The sequence below is a fragment of the Schistocerca cancellata genome, chromosome 6 (assembly GCF_023864275.1).
Source record: "Schistocerca cancellata isolate TAMUIC-IGC-003103 chromosome 6, iqSchCanc2.1, whole genome shotgun sequence".
In the NCBI taxonomy this organism is placed as follows: Eukaryota; Metazoa; Arthropoda; class Insecta; order Orthoptera; family Acrididae; genus Schistocerca; species Schistocerca cancellata.
In genome coordinates this window covers 242046804-242068475 of record NC_064631.1, presented here as the reverse complement: position 1 = coordinate 242068475, position 21672 = coordinate 242046804, and the positions used below count along the sequence as shown (strand labels likewise).

General features: G+C 38.9%; 1 protein-coding gene across 2 annotated transcripts in view; it reads left to right on the top strand.

Annotated features, from left to right (window-relative positions):
* LOC126190960 (myosin-11-like) overlaps window positions 1–21417 on the top strand; it is a 216523-nt gene extending 195106 nt beyond the window's left edge. For both annotated transcript variants that reach the window (XM_049931622.1, XM_049931621.1), the window contains 3 exons: window positions 3377–3436; window positions 14333–14461; window positions 19709–21417. In XM_049931622.1, the coding sequence (XP_049787579.1) occupies window positions 3377–3436; window positions 14333–14461; window positions 19709–19780 (261 nt within the window). In that variant the 3' untranslated portion in view covers window positions 19781–21417. The remainder of the gene's footprint in view (window positions 1–3376; window positions 3437–14332; window positions 14462–19708) is intronic.
* The last annotated feature ends 255 nt before the right edge of the window (window positions 21418–21672 follow it).

Sequence of the window (21672 nt, the reverse complement as noted above, 5' to 3'; positions counted from 1 at the left end):
TTTTCTTAGTCACTCCTCGTGGGGTGCAGACCACACTGTTCTGTGATTTTATAAAGTGGTAATTTTATCCTGCTTGAATTACCGATGTGTTGCCTATGGGTTCGCAGCACCTCTCCTACTTAGCCTGTTGGACCCTGTTCAACACACTGTTGTGCGGTTGACTATGGGGGCCTTCCATACGAGCTCTGTTGATGGCCTCCCAGAAGCTGGTGTCACGCCGCTGCATGTTGGACGACAGCAGGTTCTGGCAAGTTACACAATCACAGTCTGTCAGGTGCCTACCCACGCATGTCACTCAACTCTGTTCCACAACAAGCAGTTCAGGCTGTTCGCTCATCTCCCAAAACTGAGAAGACCAGCTGGGACGCAACTTGATATTCTACTGACGGACCTCCAATAGGCTCCATAAGTCTGTGTTCCTAGAGCTCCCTCCCAACATCCCCCGTGGGCTGTGCCATATCCTGTGATAAGGATGGACCTCTTTTGTGGCCCCAAGAAGGATGACGATCCTACCCTTCACCAACACTTGCTTCTTTCAATCTTCCAAGATTATTCTAATTCATTATGCATCTACAAAGATAGATCAAAAGTCAGCAACAATGTTGGCTTTTGCACTTCTAAGGGAACATGAGAAGCACTCTGTGCCAAGTGCCTGCAGTTTATACATGCAGAATTGTTGCCATCTCTCAGGCTTTGAGGTACGCCAAATACCAGGCAGTGACGAACTTTCTGATCTGTAGTGAGTCCATGAGTTGCTTAAAAGGTATAGCCCTGTGCTATTCCAAAAATCCTTTGGTCACAAACATCCAGGACCTTCATGCTGACCACTACAGCCCAGGAAAGATGGTGACCATTATCTGGACATCAACCCATGTAGTCACTCCAGGAAATGAACTTGCCGACCGTCTAGCTAAAGATGCAAGTACAGGAGATCTACTTGACATCGGGATACTGGACCCAGAATAAGATTACAACTTCGGCGTAATATTCTAAAGCTCTGGGAATTGGAATGACTGGCTACTGCGACCCAAAACAAGTTGACAGCAATTAAGGGTCCACTAAGTTGTAGCATACATCTTTCCAGGCCTCTCGGAAAGATGCCACTGTGTTGCGCCAACTGTGCACTGGCCACACAGGACTCACCCATGACTTCCTTCTGTGTCGGGAGGATCTCCCTCACTGCAGCTGCAGTAGTCTACTGATGATACCGCATGTTCTTGTTGAGTGTGCCCTGCTGGCCGATCTGCGGCACGCTCTCGGGTAACTACCTTAGGTGCTTGTGGATGACACGACAGCCATTACCAAAGTGTTGCATTCCCTGAGGGAGAGCTGATTTTACTCTAACCTATAATACTCTTCCACTTCCAGTGTTAGGGGTGGTTGTGGGGCTGAGAGGCCTCTCCCTGTGGTGGGTAACTACCAAGCCTTCCCCTCTCACTTTATTGTGCTTTTAACACCCATTGTGCAAGGTGCTGCATGGTTTATTTCTTTTCTTTTACCTATTGTCATGCTCTTTTAAACACTTTGATTTGCTCATATAGTTTTCTTTGAATTTAAACCACATCTAGTGATGCTTACATAATCAGATTGGAAGGAGTAGAGACTGTCTCTTAAGAAGGTGCACGAACAAATTTTTATCTGCATTTTTAAATGAATGTATTTTGCATTTGTTTTTGGTCGTTTTCTATATTACAGTATTCAGTCTAGTTACAACCACATTGTGGTCACTAATTCCTGTATCTGTCAAGATGCTCCTTGTTTGGTCAGGATTATTTGTTGCTAAGAGGTCAGGTATGTTTTTGCAACCATTTTCACTTAAGAGTGGCATCCTGAACTAGTTGTTCAGAATAATTTTTTTGAGAAGGCATTCAGTACAATTGCAGACAACATTTTGTGCCTACCACAGACTTAAAAACACACATTTTGCCAAAATATCGAGGGTGGATTGAAATGACATTAAAGTTTTCTTTGGATTGTTCAGCAAGTGAAACAGGGAGTCCATGGCTGCACTTTCAGCATTTTGATTCTTGTTCTTTTACATCTGTTGTTGGTTTACTGTCTTGTTCTTGTTCTCTTTCCTGAGTTTTTATCAACTTGTCTGCATTTCTAGTTTTCTTGTAATAATGCAAGAAACACTGTTCAGATGCAGAGGATGTCTCTCCCATTGCGTAACATGTTCCGGTGGCCTGCAGCTGCTTTCTGGCTAGAGCGCAACTCACTGCCTTAACCTTCTTACTCCTCTCTCACTTCTACTTGCATCTATCTCATAGTTTTATTGTTTCTCCTAGTGCAAGATCTTGTGCAGTGAACCTCCTTCAAAAAGGTATGTGCAAAACACACACACACACACACACACACACACACACACACACACACACACACACACACACACCTTTTTTAAAAACTAGACAGCAACACAGAAAATCATGGAGTGTGATGTTATCCTTGCTGTGAATAAGATAATATGTTTATAGATCACTTTAAAAAATTATTAGGTGCTTTTAGGCAGTAATGGAATGCCTTTGCCAATTAATTTGTTTTGTGTTTTTTATATATGTTAATAGATGATCCTCAAATTTATTAAATAAAATATGGAGGTACTCAAAGTTGAATTGTTTTCTACAGTCTTGTACGAAAAAATCTTTTTTATCTGGACTGTGTCAGACCATATATAATCTGGATTTCTAAGAATCTAGATACTGCAGAAATAAATACTGTGGCCTCTGGAAGAAGACCCTCTTCCTCCAAATAAATGTCTCATCACATTTGACACAAAATCATTGTGGAGTCTGTTTTTAAAAAGGCCACTGTCCATCCATGCATTTTTTGTGATTTTTTTACCTAAAAGCTACAATTGTAACTTGATCTTTACACCTCTTATAGCCCCTTGCTCATGTAAATTGGAAGCCAGTGTCTTACTGAGTGGCATCTGATAAGGTCCATATTAATCTGTGTTATAAATTTGGTGTGAGTGTAAGATTTTTGGAGGAGAAAAGTTCTTTAGTTTCTCTTTGAAGTTCTTTTTTTACAACCACTTTCCTTCACTTTGAAGCCATTTCACTTGGGCACACTCAAATTTGGGTACAAAAGAAGAATACTAGTATAACTTCTTAAATCTGTAAGGAACAAATCCAACGGGTCATATTAACGGTAATTGGAAGCATGTGAGCAGTGATCTTCATGCAGTTCCAATATATAACAACTGTGCATATATACCATACAATAGCGGATGTACACCACACAGTATCATGTTTTTAAAACAAATCCAGATAAAATGGAAATTTGAAATAGTGAGGACTGGGTAAATGATGTTCTTGTGTATCTTTCATTTTCTGTGCAATACCGTTTGTTTTAATGTGTGTTGACTGTGTTTCAGATTACATACAATAAACCTGGCCCTCCTACACCTGGGAAGAAAGGGAGACTTTCTCTGCAGGTGAGCTAGCATTCTTATTTGGATTGCATACAGATACTTCCAGGATGAGTGAATTGAGATTTTTTTTTAGCATTTTACAACAGTGGCAGAATAGTTGACAGCTCTCACTGAAGTATCTAAAAATGTAGCTGTACTGTTAGTGGTTACCATACTTGTATAGTAACATTACTTTTAGATCATAAGCAACATTTGAATCACAGATTTCTTGTGTGTCTTCATTTGATGAACATGCTCAGGTGGTCCACTTGTACTATTATACTATACAAAAATTATGTACCATCTCCAATAGGATCACTTTTAGTTGACTGTTGAAGTATTTAAACCAATATTAGGGTTTTCCTGTAAATATTTGTACAAAGTTGATGTAATGAAGCCCTTTTGTACATCCAACAAAACTTCTTAACTTTAGGTTTATCAGAGATTCTCTTAGTCCCATGAACCATGGTCCTTTCTGTGGTGGGTTGGCTTGCATGTCGGACACACATGGTCATACTGTAGGTTCAACCACATTGGAAGGGTGTGGAGAGTCCAGATTTGCATACAGTTTCTGATGAGTGCAGCAGGTTTTTTCAGTAGTTGCAGGTGAAAAAGTTTGAATAATCAACCTATCTGCTAATATGTCCTCCTTATATTGGTACTGCAGCATCGTTGCAAGCAAGGAAAAACTAAGCCATTATATTTCCCAGGGACAAGAAACACCAAAATATGGCAAATGACCACATAGTGGGTAAAACAGTACTGCATTTAGATATGTGGGCAGGAAATGCAATCAGGTATTTTAGGGTTCGTAGTGTAGTATGTTAGAGACCCTACTTGTGCAGTTAGGATACAAAATTGAAAAGAGAAATGAATGGTTGGTGACAAATATCAACAGAATTAATTAAGAATGGTGTTTGGAAGAACAGTATATCCGATAGTCAGGCGAATTGAAGTTAAACAACACCAAATAAAATGGGGGTAATGTCAAAAATGAGGCGTGATCAAAAAGTAATGGCAATTTTTGATTTTCTTTAATAATCTTTTATTTATATATCAACTTGGTTCCCTTCAAAGTAATCCCCTCTCTTGTCCAGTGCTTTTTCCAATCTTTGAAGCAATTCTGGAATTCTTTTCTTTATGAAGTTCAGCTCCTTCAGTGATTCTGTTTTTACCTCATCACTGTTGGCAAAAAAAACACCCTTTATGGTTTCAGCCTCGGGAATAGAAAGAAGTTGCAAAGTTCAGCAAACGCGGTGGCTGAGACAACATAATGGTTCTTTTTGTTTTGGGAGCATTATCGTGATGCTATTTCCATGAGTGGTTTTGCTACAATTCTGGTTGTTTTCTTCCAGTCGCTTCACACAAACAGTGCATATCTTACAGGTAGCATTCCTTATTAACCATAAGGCAGGAACTTAATACACACTATCCCCCTATAATCTAAGAAAACTGTAGGATGAACCTTAGTATGTGATGGAACTTGGCAAATTTTCTTTCAGTCTTGGCTCTACAGGCAGTTTCCATTGCCACAATTGAACCTTGGTTTCAACATCATAGCTGTGTTTCGTCATCTGTTATAACCTTTAAATGTTCTGGATCGTTGCCAACTTATAAGCAATTTGTGAGCAATGTCTACGATGTTGTTTTTGGCCGAAATTCAACAATTTTGGAACAAACTTTGCTGCTGCATGTTTAATGCCCAAAACAACGGCAAACATTGCTTGGCATGAGCCAAAGGATATGCTGACATCATTAGCAACCTCTCTGATCTAGTCAGATACATCAGGAACATGTGTACCAATGAGACAAAAAAAAAAAATTGAAAATAAGTTGCATAAAGCGCGCAAAATTGAAAAATTCTTGTTACTTTTTGATCACACTCCATAGGTTAGTAAACAGGAAAGTTAGAATGCGGCTAACTTCTATGAATAGCATAGTTAATAGATTATCATAGATACGCTCCTGGAAATGGAAAAAGGAACACATTGACACCAGTGTGTCAGACCCACCATACTTGCTCCGGACACTGCGAGAGGGCTGTACAAGCAATGATCACACGCACGGCACAGCGGACACACCAGGAACCGCGGTGTTGGCCGTCGAATGGCGCTAGCTGCGCAGCATTTGTGCACCGCCGCCGTCAGTGTCAGCCAGTTTGCCGTGGCATACGGAGCTCCATAGCAGTCTTTAACACTGGTAGCATGCCGCGACAGCGTGGACGTGAACCGTATGTGCAGTTGACGGACTTTGAGCGAGGGCGTATAGTGGGCATGCGGGAGGCCGGGTGGACGTACCGCCGAATTGCTCAACACGTGGGGCGTGAGGTCTCCACAGTACATTGATGTTGTCGCCAGTGGTCGGCGGAAGGTGCACGTGCCCGTCGACCTGGGACCGGACCGCAGCGACGCACGGATGCACGGCAAGACCGTAGGATCCTACGCAGTGCCGTAGGGGACCGCACCGCCACTTCCCAGCAAATTAGGGACACTGTTGCTCCTGGGGTATCGGCGAGGACCATTCGCAACAGTCTCCATGAAGCTGGGCTACGGTCCCGCACACCGTTAGGCCGTCTTCCGCTCACGCCCCAACATCGTGCAGCCCGCCTCCAGTGGTGTCGTGACAGGCGTGAATGGAGGGACGACTGGAGACGTGTCGTCTTCAGCGATGAGAGTCGCTTCTGCCTTGGTCGTATGCGTGTTTGGCGCCGTGCAGGTGAGTGCCACAATCAGGACTGCATACGACCGAGGCACACAGGGCCAACACCCGGCATCATGGTGTGGGGAGCGATCTCCTACACTGGCCGTACACCACTGGTGATCGTCGAGGGGACACTGAATAGTGCACGGTACATCCAAACCGTCATTGAACCCATCGTTCTACCATTCCTAGACCGGCAAGGGAACTTGCTGTTCCAACAGGACAATGCACGCCCGCATGTATCCCGTGCCACCCAACGTGCTCTAGAAGGTGTAAGTCAACTACCCTGGCCAGCAAGATCTCCGGATCTGTCCCCCATTGAGCATGTTTGGGACTGGATGAAGCGTCGTCTCACGCGGTCTGCACGTCCAGCACGAACGCTGGTCCAACTGAGGCGCCAGGTGGAAATGGCATGGCAAGCCGTTCCACAGGACTACATCCAGCATCTCTACGATCGTCTCCATGGGAGAATAGCAGCCTGCATTGCTGTGAAAGGTGGATATACACTGTACTAGTGCCGACATTGTGCATGTTCTGTTGCCTGTGTCTATGTGCCTGTGGTTCTGTCAGTGTGATCATGTGATGTATCTGACCCTGTCAATAAAGTTTCCCCTTCCTGGGACAATGAATTCACGGTGTTCTTATTTCAATTTCCAGGAGTGTATTATAAACACAAAACCATGATCCACAACAGCATTACTGACATATGTAGTAGCACTCAGAAAGCCAATGTGTTTAATACAGTTAATCCCACTTTTATGTTTCCAGAATTAACGTTTTCCTGCTGTTTAAAACATTTTATATTGGTTCCATTGTGTTTCCTATGCCCACACTGTTAATTTGCACCCAATTTTGCATCAACATTTTTATCATTTTCCCATGGTTTACGCATTAGAAAAAAATGTTTGTGGAGGAAAAAATGACACTGGCATGATGTTGGACATCCAGTAGTGTTTACAAATATCACGTCGTTAAGTTTCTTGACACGTGGTATCATGACCAATCACGACCCTTTCCAAACTGTCTCTACTGCGCAAACACAGTTCCGTGATTGTTGTGATCATCATGACACCTTTGTCCAACCATATTTAGCGTGTTTCAGCGTATGGCCACTTGGAGTGCTAGTTGACACAGTCATTCCCTTTGCTTTGCTCAAATGTTTTTAGTTTAAACACGGCACACTACCTGATAACCTCAAAAAGACACCTACAGTGCAAGAGACTCAGAATAACACATATTCAAACACCACACAAAATTCTTATGTACGTATTTGCACTGACAACAAGGAAAAGATTCTCAAAATGTGTCGTGCTAGACATGAAAAACTATATAACTAGTGCAGTATTTCATTATTTAAATAAGAATGGCAGCTGCTAGCTTTAAAAAACATTGATTATGGCATAGGAAATTGAGTGAAACGTCCCTACTTCCCAGACAATTATCAGTTCCAGTTACATCAGCGGTTTTTATTACATAATAAACCTTCATTACATAATAAACCTTCATTAGATAATAAACAAGTCCCTTACAGGTATTTTGATGCCTGTTATGTACATATATCATACACAAAGTGCAAGGGGGGTATCCTGTGTGTAACTTTTACAGCGTAAAATGTTATTTCCCTCATTTTACACCATATATATCCTTTGAAAAGTGTAAAAGTAGGGTTTCACTGTAATCACTTCCTTGAAGTAGCTCTGAAGATTGGTATGGAGAGCTCAACGGATGAGGTGATAGAATACATGAAAGAAGCAGTACCACATATGTAGGGAAATCACTAGTACTCTATACTCTGCCAGATAAATTAAGAATTTTAATTTGTTTTAACTCACTCAAAAACAAAAACTCTTGTGGACTTACTATACCACAAGAAAAGTGCTAAAATCCTGTTCCTCACATATGCAATGTTTTGAGGCCCTTTTCAGTACACCAATATCCTTAGAGAATGCTCACAGTATATTTATTCCCTATGATTCTTGCTGTCAACAATCTGTTTGAAATCAACTGTAACATCAATAAATAAATTACTAGAAGCATAAATTAAGCTATGCATCACTTAGCCTTGGTGTGCCACAAAAAGTAGTATTGTGTTCAGCCATAAAAAACAATGCTCAGCATGTTGCCATATTTTTTGCAGAGAAAGGGTAATATAATTGTATAACTGACAAACTCGCGGAGATAGAAGAAATTTTCTTAGTACATTCAGGAACCTGAAAATTTAACTTAGATGAGGAACTAAAATTAGATTCTAGAAAAAGGATGTGATGGAAAACTAAGAGGATAATATGGACTGGGGGGAGGTATGAAAGTGGAAGCTACTTGGTAGAATTTTACAAAGGTCAAAATTTGATCATCATTAGCACTTGGTGTAAGTATAATGAAAAAAGGTGGTTGATGAATTAAAAACACAGCAAATAAAGAAAACATAAAGTAACACAGCTTTTTTAATAATTTGATAGACATTGAATGCAAAATGGTAAAGCAGGAATGGCTGGATGAGAAATAGAAAGCTGTGTAGCACGCATGTCAATAGAAAAAGTTGGAAAATTAAATAATTGGCAAAAAAGAGCAGCAGTTATATGAAATCGTCAAGAACTTAAATGTCAAGAGGAGGAAAGCGTGAAACGCAGAATATTTAGGAAGGCTATGCAAAAGAAAACATTTGAAGCCAACATTAAGAAAATACCATGAGAAGACAGAGCACTGAAAGGCCTGAATTGAAAGAAACACCTTGGGCAGAGGAATCCGTTCAGCATTATTGAGATTCTTGGGAAAACCAACCGTGACAAAACTATTCCACCTACTATGTGGGATATATGGGGCAGCAAAATATCCTCGTACGTAAAGATGAATGTTAAAATTGCACTAAGGCATGCGTATATTTAGGAAGGCTATGCAAAAGAAAACATTTGAAGCCAACATTAAGAAAATACCATGAGAAGACAGAGCACTGAAAGGCCTGAATTGAAAGAAACACCTTGGGCAGAGGAATCCGTTCAGCATTATTGAGATTCTTGGGAAAACCAACCGTGACAAAACTATTCCACCTACTATGTGGGATATATGGGGCAGCAAAATATCCTCGTACGTAAAGATGAATGTTAAAATTGCACTAAGGCATGCGTATTGTTGAGCCATCAGTTCAATAAGTAACGTTGCAGAATACTAACACATCAATTCCATAGAACTATGAGAAGAAACTGACTTGAGGGAAGATCAGTTACAGATATGGAAAAATGTGGAAACGTATGAGGTAATACTGTCCTTAGGACTTGCATTGGAAGATTGGTTGGGAAAAGGTAAACCTACTTTTTACCATTTGTAAGTTTAGAAAAAGCTCTTGATGATGTTGAATGGAATAAACTCTTAGAAATTCTGCAGTTACCCGGGACATTAGACAAGGAGTAAAAGGTTATCTACAACTTCTACACAAACCATGATGTAGGTAAGAGGCAAAGGGCCTTAAGGGGAAGCAGTTGTTGACAAGGAAGTGAGACTTGGTTATAGCTTATCTCCAATGTTATTTAATCTGTACACTTAGCAAGCAGTAAAGCAAGCCAGAGAAAAATTTGGAAAGGAAATTAAAGTTCAGGAAGAATAAATAAAAATTAAGCAGTTTGTCAATAACATTGTGATTCTGTTAGATGGGAGAGGGCTAGGAAGAGCAGTTGAATAGAACAAACAGTCTTTTGAAAATATGAAAATCAACAAAAGTAAAACAATGGTAATGGAGCATATTTGAATTAAATTAGATGAAGCTGGGTGGATTCGATTAGGAAATGAGATGCGGAAAATAGTAGATGACTTTTGCTACTTGGGCGGCAAAATAAACTAGCAGTGGGAGAGGTAAAGAGGATATGAAATGCAGACTGGTAATAGCAAAAAATATTTTCTGAGAAAGAGAAATATGTGAACATTAAATATAAATTAAAATGTAATGAAGTCTCTATTGAACATATTTTATCTTCATTTTAGCCTTTTGTGGCAGTGAAAAATGGGAGGTAAACAGTTCAGAAAAGAAAAGCATTTGAAATGTGGTCTTTCAGAAAAATACTGAAGATTAGATTATGAGATTGGATAACTAATGAAGAATTCAGGTAGGGAGAAATCAAATGTGTATTACACTGATGAGCCAAAACATTGTGACCATCTGTTTAATAATGTATTGTTTTACTTTCCAAACACAGTACAACAGATATTCTGCTTGGCATGGCTTCTAAAAGTCCTTGAGAGGATTCCAGGAGTATGTGGCACCACATGTCTATGCAGAGGCCAAGCAATTCCTGCAAATTATAGGATGGTTTACAGGCACATAGCTGGCACCTGATACATGTTCCAGGTGTTACAGATCAGGCTTATTTGCCGGCCAATACATCAGTTTGAGTTCACTATAAAGCCCCTCAAATCACTGTAGCATGATTCTGACTGGCAACACGGTCACTTATCCTGCTGGAAGATGTCATCACCTTAGGTGGAAACTTAAAGTAGGTGGTCCGCGATAATGTTCACATAGTTCACTGCTGTCACGATGCCTTTGGTTACCACCACAGATCACATAGAAGCCGTACTCAGTGCACATCATAACATAATTCTGCACTGACTGGCCTGCATCTGTTGCGTGGTGCATGTTTTGTGGAGCCATTCACGTGGTTAATGATATGTAAGGACCCAACCGTTGACCTGCTGTAACAAGAAATGATTCGTTCGACAGGTGACACACTTCTATCGATCTGAGGTGAAAACTCAGTCATGCGGTGCCCACTGTGCATGATGTTGTTGGGTCAACATAGTAACGTGTAGGGTGACTGTGTGATGTGGAGCTCCATGTCCAGCATAGGCCTTTGAATGGTATGCTCTGACATTCTTGTGCCTGTCTCAGCATTGTGCTCTGCTGTCGTCAGATCTGCCACAGCTTGCTGCCTGTCATGGATTACACAAGGGGATCCTCTCTGACCTCTGTTTTGTGATGAGACATGCTTGTCTTTGTTACTTCACCATCCTTTGCCACTTTCCATAGGTAATCACGATAATAGTACGCCAATAGGCAACCAGCTTTGCATTTCAGAGATTCTTGTATCCAGCTGCAGCGCCACAAGTGTGTGCCCTTTGTGAAGACCGCTTACATCAGTGGATCTCTGCATTAGCAGCCTGTATCTTCACTATAATGACTGAGCAGTCATCTCTCTTCCACTTGCATTCTTCCTTAATGTGTCACGTGTCCGCTGCACCACCAAGATGCATTCTACCTCACGGTGGGCAGTGGTCACAATGTTTTGGCTCATCAGTGTATAACTTTACTAAAAGGTGACTGGTTGAATAGGACATTAAGGCTTCGTAATGGAGGGAAGTATGGGGGTAAAAATTGTAGAGACCAAAAATTAACAACAGTAAAGAAGCTAGTTAAAATAGGTTGCAGTTATTACTCAGAGGTAAGGAAGGTTGCACGGGATAGACTAGTGCAAGTTTGCACGGGATAGAGTAGTGCAGAGAGTTATCCCAAACCAGTCTTTGGACTGAAACCCAAAAGAACAGTTCAGTACACACAAAACTTACTCTTCCTATATAAATTTTATCCCGTACACTTCTCTCTGCCACATTAAGTATTCCTTGTCAGCTTAGGATGTATCCTATCTATTCCTTCTGCAAATAAATTTTATAAATTCATGGGACTGTAAGAAGTACCCCACACATAGGCTGGAAAGCCATACGGTCAGTCAGGGTGAAGGCTAAGCAACCTGTGCGGCATCATCAGATGCCAATGAAACAGGATTAGATTATTACTTCGTTTATTTCTTTGAGTACATTTTGTCGTTATGTTTTCAGTGGCAGCTGGTGGCTTAGCAAGCTGGCAATGAATCTGCTGAATCCATTGGCTGGCTCAGGCTGCCGTATCTTACTGCATCAGCCCTGTGTTCAGGCCAGTGACTTGTAGTAGGCAGACTGCTGTCCGTGATGTGTAAGACGCACCCTGCCAGAAGCTGCTCAGAGATGGTGATGACCATGATGCCTATGTGTTGTCTATGTGCCATTTTGGGAGTATTTTGTCTCTATTAAGTCTCAGCCCATGTTGTCCCATCATATGGACCACAATATCAGATACCTTGAGGTCATGTTGAATGCTGATTGTGGCCTGTCCGACCCAAGCAGTGCTGGAATTTAGAGCAGTTTGTGCTCCAAGCTGGGAAAGGTGTTGGTAGATCCCTGTACTACCCATCAGTGGCAGCTGGTACTGGAGGCTGGCATCTATCATCCGTGGTGGCTACAGGCCAGTGATCATCTTGTAAGGCGATAAGTCTCTGATCAGTACTGGTACGATCTCATGCACAAGAGCCAGGTGGAGTGTTTATGACATTGAGGAGAGGTTCCACTTTTTTCACACTATTTATCATGATGAAATTGGCTCTGCTCTTTGAGTTGGCAATGATCTTCTGTTACACACACACACACACACACACACACACACACACACACACACACGCGCGCGCGCGCGCGCGCGCGCGCGCGCGCGTTTTGTCAGACTCTTGGTGACTGATTAAATGTGACAATGTTCACACCTAGTGATTGTCTAGTATCGATATTTCCTTGTGCTTGAACAATGCCATTCTGTTGAGACCTACAAAATTTCATCATCCCGTTCTCTTACTAACTTGATACATAATAGGACTACTTTTTTGAAAAAAATAAATGTATAACAGTTGCATTGTTTTATGTAACCAGTGGTGTATATGAATGAAGCGAGGCAACAGATGCAGAAGATAAAGTAGACTTGAAGACCAATTTGTTGTTAAACTGAGAGCCACAGTCTTCCTGGATATATATAATGAAGTATTTAGCATGATGACAGCAGAAGGTGCTTCCTCTCCTCCTAAAATGCTGCATATAATTAAAACTGTGCGGTCACTCATTTTAGAACTTGGTAACATCAGTTGAGAAAACAGTAAAGAAAAGTTTTGTCAAGAAACCAAATGATGCGACATTGAACTCTGTTACAATGAGAATAAAATCAGTTAAACATAAAAACCATTTGTACCTTCAGATTGATAACAGACATAATCATAGATAAAAATAAGTATCACTTTCAGAAACAGAAATTCCCTCATCTGAAAAGAGGAAATAGTTTGAGAGAAGTAGCCTTTCGGTAATAGTCATTCACAGAAGACACAGCAGATTAGTTGAGATTACCTGCATAGAGAATAAGATACAGAGGCTGTGGCTGTTTTGTTGTGGAATATGAATTGTGACAAAGTACTGTATGCTTGCCAACTCCTTACCCATTCATCGGCAATTAAGACTATCCATCATACTGATACAGAAAGCTGCAAGTGCATGGTCTTACATACCATGGATAGTCTGAGATGGCTCTTTGTTTTGAAGCTGCTGTTGTGACTTCCCACATTCCAGCAATATATATGTTTACTAATTGTGTTTTACTCGAGCAGTCATTTATGCAATCACACTGAAATCAGTCTGCCGAGAAGACACAGAATTATGAGGGAATATGTCCTTATTTATTAAAATTTAGGCTCAGTTTCCTTATTCAATCTTTCTCACATAGACTGCAATCCTGCATACACATTACCTGTATGGAAGCATGTAAACACTCAAATCTGGGAAATGTACAGATGAGTGGGAATTCACGCAGATGCTCACATGCACTCCCACACTTGTACATACACACATGCCCATTGCTCTAGGTTTGTGATAAACTCCCACATTTTTCTTCCTTTTTATTCAACTGTGATATTTTCATTGGTAAGGGACATATATTTAGTGGAGTCTCTCTCGGACTGTTATTCACAGACCACTTTCTGAAACTTATATTGTGATGTCATTGGGGTAAACACAAATGTCTTGCCAGAGCTTGTGCTCTGAATGTTGACCTTATTGTTGATCGGACCTTAAACTAATCTTTCTTGTGTGCCCAGTTTCTGCCACAGCAGGTCCTCTTCCATATTGCCTCCATAGAAGATCTTTTATATTAGATTCATAAACATATTATTTTGAATGTTGTCTTAAAGCTGCACAAGTTGAGGATGTCTTTCGAGCTGCCATTACCATTTGAGGTCAATTTAGTTTTTAACGATGTGGATTGCATCTTCAGATTTTTCTCTTCATATTTTATTTATTTTGGATACATCACTTATCAGTTCATGAAAGATGTTACACTCAATCTATGGCACAGGTATATTGATTTTAATTAAAAAGTTATTTCTCTTTTAGGGCACAGATGCTTCACAAACACCTCGGTCAATACTGAAGGAATTTAACGAATCTACCAGTAGCCGTAAAGGAAATACACCAAGCCGTATCAAAGCACTCTTCTCAACTAAAAGCACCCGTCGAGATGAGGTGAGCAAGAATTGGAAACTAAAAAAATTTGTTGTGTCAATTATATTTTTTTACTGCATGTTGTTCTTTTTCCATTCAGTAAGCTAAACTGCATTTTGAAAAAAAAAACTGCTTCCCAGTTGTGTTCCTTTCCTGCATTAATCTTCTGTGATATTTATTTTACTGAATAAGAGATTTCAGAATATTTACATTTTAATACAATTTTAAATTTTATACAAAGAAATGTAAGAAATGATGTAAATTGTGTGCAGTGTTTCTTCAAACTGGTAAATAATAAAATTGTAAATATGTAGTACAAACTGATTCTTATTTCTTGGATATTACACAGTCAACCAACCAGAAATGAAGATTTGCACACTGCAGTATTATTATGTGCATTTCTAACAAATGACAGTCATCTGAAAAGCAGTCTGGACGCTGGGCTTGCCTCTTCTCTGCTTTTCACCATGCTCATTTGTATGGCCATCTTGACACCACTGTCTAGCATGTACTTCACCCATTACAGTAGGTCCATAAACTAGGCACAACTTTTAACAAAGTAAAAGACATGCTCAGCATTCACCACAGTGGAACAGTTGCAGTGTAACTGTTAGTTATAATGCTGCTGAAATGGTTAAGAAATAATCTGATTTTGCGAATTGTGTGATACAGTGATATATCAAAATAACAACTGAAATCTGTCTGTGCACATAACAGATCTCCAGAACAGGACAGTGTAACATGAATCTAAACTTCATTTTTTTTAATTTTATTTGTTTTGGTAGGAAGGCTCTATAACAATGAAGTATGCAGTATTAAGTTAAGGAACATTGTAATTTTATCCACACCTCTGTTCCACCTCCTCAAGAACTTGTTTACTTTCAGATCCCTTTTCCTGGACTTTGAGGGTACGTTTATTTCTTCATTTAATAAACTAAGAAGCTCTTATGGGGTAATGGACATCCATGCACCTTCTATTGTTGTTGTTTAGTGCTTGAAATTAGGCCAGACTTATTGGTCATGTCTGAATGGTCATTTTGAATTCAACATAAAGATGATGTGTAAACTGTGCCATTGTTGGAATTTTTATTCATTAACTGATTTCATTCTAATGTGTTCATGGTAACTGAACGTTCAGGTTCTGCAGTATTTTGTGGGCTATTTGAAAAGTAATGACAAAGGAGCACAGTTGTAGTACCAAATAATGATTGTTCTCAGAGCCACAAAATTAGTTCTTTGGATTCAATAAATGTTTGACAGTGGGTGAAAGCAACCAACTCTGGCTTTGAAAATCATCAGTTGCAAAGTTTGTTTGCTGTAATCTGATTTTTGAAAAAGGATCCACAGCAGCTCAGGTTTGTTAAAAGTTGTGCCTAGTTTATGGACCTACTGTAATGAGTGAAGTACATGCTAGACAGTGGTGTCAAGATGGCCATACAAATGCGCATGGTGAAAAGCAGAGAAGAGGCAAGCCCAGCGTCCAGACTGATGAAATAGTGTGACAAATAGGTCAAAAACTATGATATAGTTGATGCTCTGTCTGACGGGTTTAAATTTAGTTAGATGCAAAACTGCTTACTTCTTCATCACAGGAAACACTCAGATATAGTTAACTGCGTGTAAGATTGGTGTTGACTCAGGTATCACAAATTGTGTGCAATGTTACAAACACAAAGGGCAAAAAATGTCTAGAGGCTGAGCATTTTGGAACTGTTATCAGCTAGATGGAGAAGATTTGTTTCCCAAAGTGCTAGAATGATGAGACGTAACACTCTTATCCAACATTGAATCAAAACAACTATCAATGAAATGGCACCTTTCAACTTCACGAAGACCAAACAATTCAAGCAGTCTCCAAACTCTACGCAAAAAACTTAACTGTGTTCTGGAACAAGAAGGGCTTTTTCCTGGCTCTGATTTCATGGAATGTGGGTGAGCAGTTACAGCTGATGTGCAATACAAAATGCCTCCGCAAAGTGAGATATGCCATCCGAAATTGACAATGTAGAAACTGTTGTCTCTATTATAAATCAAGAAAGTTTAAACAAACCATTCTTTTTGCCTCCTCTCATTCTTACGACAGATGGAGCACTCACTTTGGTGTCGGACAGACCTGTCCTTCCTTTCGAAACTTCTCCAATCCATCCCTCTTTCCTCTTGAGGGAAGGACTGATAATTCCGATAGCTTGGATACTTTATTTTAATTTTATATATCTGTTGGTAGTATGACACTTGTTAATAAACAATGCTGTTTATGTAATGTCAGAAACTGCAAGAAAGTGCAGCAAGACCTGCAAATGTAAAATTGTGCATAAATAGATGAAAATACCCATTACTTTCTGAATATGCTATTGAAAATCAATCAATAGAAACAGCCATGACTGGAAAATACCTAGGGATACCTGTCAGGAATGATTTGTGGTACAAGAGTTAAGTAAAATAGTTTTGAATAAGACCAATGCCAAAATGAGATTCATCAGTCAAATTCTAAGGAAATGAAATTAATGTATAACAGGCAGTCAGATGAACCCAAACACCTGCCACAGCAGGAGCATGGAATGATTCCATTCAAAAATAATCACCACATGCATTAAAACATTTACTCCACTGCGAGATGTGACGATCAATTTCTTTTTCGTAGAATGCAGTTGACTTTGGCTGCTTAGAGGTCCATAACTGCATCCACTCTTCGCACATCCTTGTCTAATTGAAACAAACATCCATGCATGTTTTTCTACAGGTTACCAAAGATGTGAAAATCCCATGGTGAAAAATCTGGGCTGTACAGAGGCTGTAGCAGTGTTTGCCAATGAAATCACTGAAGTGTAGCATTCGTCCAAGTGGTCGTGTGGGGTGGGAGTTATCATGCAACAGGATTATTCTGTCAGACAGCGTTCAGACAGCCAGAGGGCAGATGATAGCAAAGCCAGCAGTGGATGCATTCCATATCTCCCCCGACAAAGAAGTCTGAAGCTGTTTACACAATTTCCAGTAAGGTCAATTTGACCTGTTCCTTGAGCTGCAGGGCCTCTCTGCTCTTAGAGTTCCTATAGTGTGGAACTACAATCAGTGTACAGTGCTATGATGACAAAGATGTACCGTAAATGCCCAGGAATGCTCTCAGATGAAGGCACCCTGTTGCCCTCCACCACAGTGCCAATCAGACAAAGGCTGCTTTTCATCTTTTTTGTTGGGAAACACTGCAACATCCTCCATACAGACCCTTCACAGTGTAATTTTCGTATCTTTGGTAACGCGAGCAAATACATTCATCAGTATCAGTTGTCAAGACAAGGAAGTGCCAGATTGAGTGCACTTCTGGATCAGTCAGCAGTCGATCGTGTTTTACGAAACAAGAATTGATTGTCTTGGCTCCCACTGGGATAAATTTCTTAAAGTGTGTGGTGATTACTTTTGAATTGAGCCATTCCGTGGTCTCATTGCAGTGGATGTTTGGTTTTCATTTGACTACCCTAATGCAAAGGAGGCAGGTTACAATATTCGTGTTCAGTTCTTGCTCCTCAGCTTAAAGCAAGTGTCTGGAAGATTCTTTTGAAAAATAACTGTCCCACTTTCTTTTTCGAATCTGAATTCCTTCAGTGTATCTAACGACGATGTCACTGATATGATACTAAAAGTATAATCTTCCTTCCCACTACCAAGAGCACATTAAACCAAGAACAGTTCAGTAAATATTACAAAGTCACACATACATATTGTAAAAGATTATCATGATCATAAAATGATAACTAGAGCATACACAGAGGTTTACAGGTAGTTGTCCTTTGCCAATGCTATACAGGATCATGCTGGTTCTTAGTGAATGCTTCACTGTACACTTTCAGGTAGCTTGTTAAGTATAAATGTAAGCGCACTTCAGATATGATTATTTCGTGTGGATGAATGGCCAAGTGCAAGTATTTTATTCGGACACTACTTCAGTGACTTGCTTGTTCCTAATCTATCTGTGTTATCTGATCAGTGAAAAGGGACCCACAGTTCAACATGGACTCTGAGATACATGCCATTCCTGACAACTATTGACAGGTAAAAGACACTGTAATTTCTGTGATCCAGTGAACTCGTTGTTCCAAGGCACATGCTTTATCGCTAGGCCCCAAACCCCAACACGATGATATGAAACATGAACAGTATACTGTTTCTTTGGGTGTATAGTTAATTTTAACTTTTTATAGATCAGGTAAATTCTAAATAGGTTTCTGTTTATCAGTACTTGACCTAGTAGAAAGGCAGCATACTCAACATAAACACACATTAATCCTGAAAGTTTATAAAGACATGGTTATATAAAATAAATGTTGTTCCTAGTAATGGCAGATGCCCATCATTTCATCTTTACACACACACACACACACACACACACACACACTCACTCACTCACTCACTCACTCACACTGGTAGTAACTGATAATGGCAGATGTTACACGCTCCTGATAATAATATACTTGCTACGACTATTTGTTGTTATTAAATGGCGCAACTTACTGGATTTTTCCTCTTTTTATGGCAGTGATCTCTGTATATACTGTGTGTATCTGTACGTGTCTGCACACCACCACTATCTCTCACTTGGCAGAGCCAGTGAGAAAACCATTTTATTGAAGAAATTTTTTGCTCAATCTTTTATGCAAGCAGAAAATTCTGCATTGTAACTTATAACAGTAATGCAATTAGCAAGGAATGATATTAAATGTAATTTTGACTTTCTCAATAATAATAATTTAATGACCATCCTATATGTTTGATTTTTAGAAGCTTCACTTTCTCTAAGAAACATTCTCACTGTGTGCAGTTTGCCAGAAAACTATGTAAAATAGTACCATTTTTGTAGGTATTCATTTCTGGTAATTGTAGAACTTCAGCCACATTTAACCCTACTATGTGCTGCCCCTTCTTATTTGTGCACATTTGCTAAATTGCTGTTCAATTACTATATAACGTAAAATGTCATAGATGACAAGAAAAGTGTCTTCTGATCCTGTGCCCCTTCTCCCACCATCCCTCTTTGAAAGATATTTTACCAACACAGATAAACAAATCCGATATTAACAGTGTAGGATAAAATAGATTGCTGCTTACCATAAGGATGATACATTAAGTTGCAGACAGGCACAACGTTGTCATCTTTACAGTAAATAGCAATCTATCTTTTCCTACATTGTTGATACTCTTACCTGGGGTTTCCATTGTTTGATCAAATCTGATATGAATGTCTTGATGAAAACAAGAATCATATTTTTGTTTCAGAATGTGCCAGTCACCCCACGAGGTAGAGGTCTCAGCCTCTTCAGGAAACCTACAAAAAGTAGACTACCTTAAAAGTGACAATTTCATAATATGAAAAAAATAACCTGTAATTTTTCCATAATTTTTATTTATTTTTTTCTTGTGGAACTGTTCTAAACCATTAACTAATACCTGCTTGTCTTCTCTGCCATGCAGTTCTTATTCAGAACAAGATTTCTTGTTCGTAATCTAATCTGCTAATTTTATGATCCTATAGCAGTGGATTTTTCTACAAATACAGAACAGAATTAATGTAGTTGTAAATATATTAATATGCACTCAAGCTGTTAAACTAAGAATGTGAATATCACAGTAAGTAATTCAAAGAATCTATGTATATATGATAACTAAAATTATAGTTAGGCTAATTGAGACTCTGAAAAGAATTAAGGAAGGGATAGTGAAAGTTGTACAGTATATAATACACATCACTGCATGGAACACAAAAGTGGGAACAGGCAGAAGAATGAAAGGCATTTTGCTTGTATTTTTATTAATTTAGGTTCATGGTCCTGTTGTTTAATTCTCTTGCTCCAAATATTAATAAAAATTGATAAAAACATTCAGCTGCAATTGCGTTCATCTTTGTGATACAATTAAAGTTAAACAGCAGGATATTAACATACTTTAATTTATATCTTGACGGATCAATGCACTCTGCAATTGTTGATAATAGTGTTTGGTATTTTTGTGGATTTTAATCACTTGGTGTACATTATGTGTAACAGATCACTTTTTAAATAAATTTCTACAGTTAAATTTAGTAAATTTTCCATTCTCAGTTTTTCACACAATCTCCATAACAAGACATACTTCCTTTCCAACTACAACTTCCATCTCGTGGACTTCGTAACACTCACTCAACCTTGCACTGGCTTTTATACAAATGACAAGTTGTGCCTACTTTCCATGTTGTTACAATTTTAATTTACTGTGATTTACAATGAAAAACATTGCATTAAAAAAATAAAATAAAATTATAAGTCTGAGAACATAGCCTGCAAAAATGACAAACAAAGTTGAAATATATATTTTTGTTAAATATAAAGCTTTTCTGTAGAAAATTACATAACATGTTTTTTAACAGTCAATTTTTAGGTATATAACTTTCAGAAATATAATCCAGGTACTAAGTATTAGCTGCCACCAATTGTAAAATCTCCAGCAATAAAGTGCTTTTATTTCATACAAAGAATTCTTTTTAAAATCTCACTGTAATTTGATAGCATACTAAATATTTGCATTCTAAGCTATAGACTATATCATTTTATAATGTCTTCCATTAAAATGTTCTATTTATTTCATACAATATTTTCATTATATTAATAAATCTTTGTGAATTTTAAAAGTGTTCAGATAACTTTATGGGAACGTGTATGCACTACGTTCCAGTTTGAACAGAATCATAATTTTTCATAAGAAATCAGATCATGCACTTCTACACTGTAGGTCATATTTTGCTAAACAATTATTATTATTATTGTCGTTGTTGTTATATGTTACAGACAGAAATATAATAAATTGAAAGATTTGTCGCCTACTCCTGTATGAAAATCTATGGTTGTAACAACTGTGTCCTCGATTCTGAGCTCTCAATGTCTTGTCATTACAGATAATTTAACATTCTTCAACATTAAACTAATTCTCTAGTTTTATGCAATAAAGTGCGTAAAATTGTGAGTTGCATTAAATTATTTTGAATTGTATTAAGGTAGTGTGTGGTGTGGAAGATGAGATTTATCTCCACCTATTAAGGAAAAACATAACTGGAACTATTCCATGTAAAATACAACATAAAACCATGTTTAACCATCTAGATAGAACAATTTCATTGAATGTTTTTAATTCAAATGTTACACAGATACAAGTAAGTCTTTAAATTTCTCCTACACAGTAAAACCAAAATTAAGTACTGAACTATCATT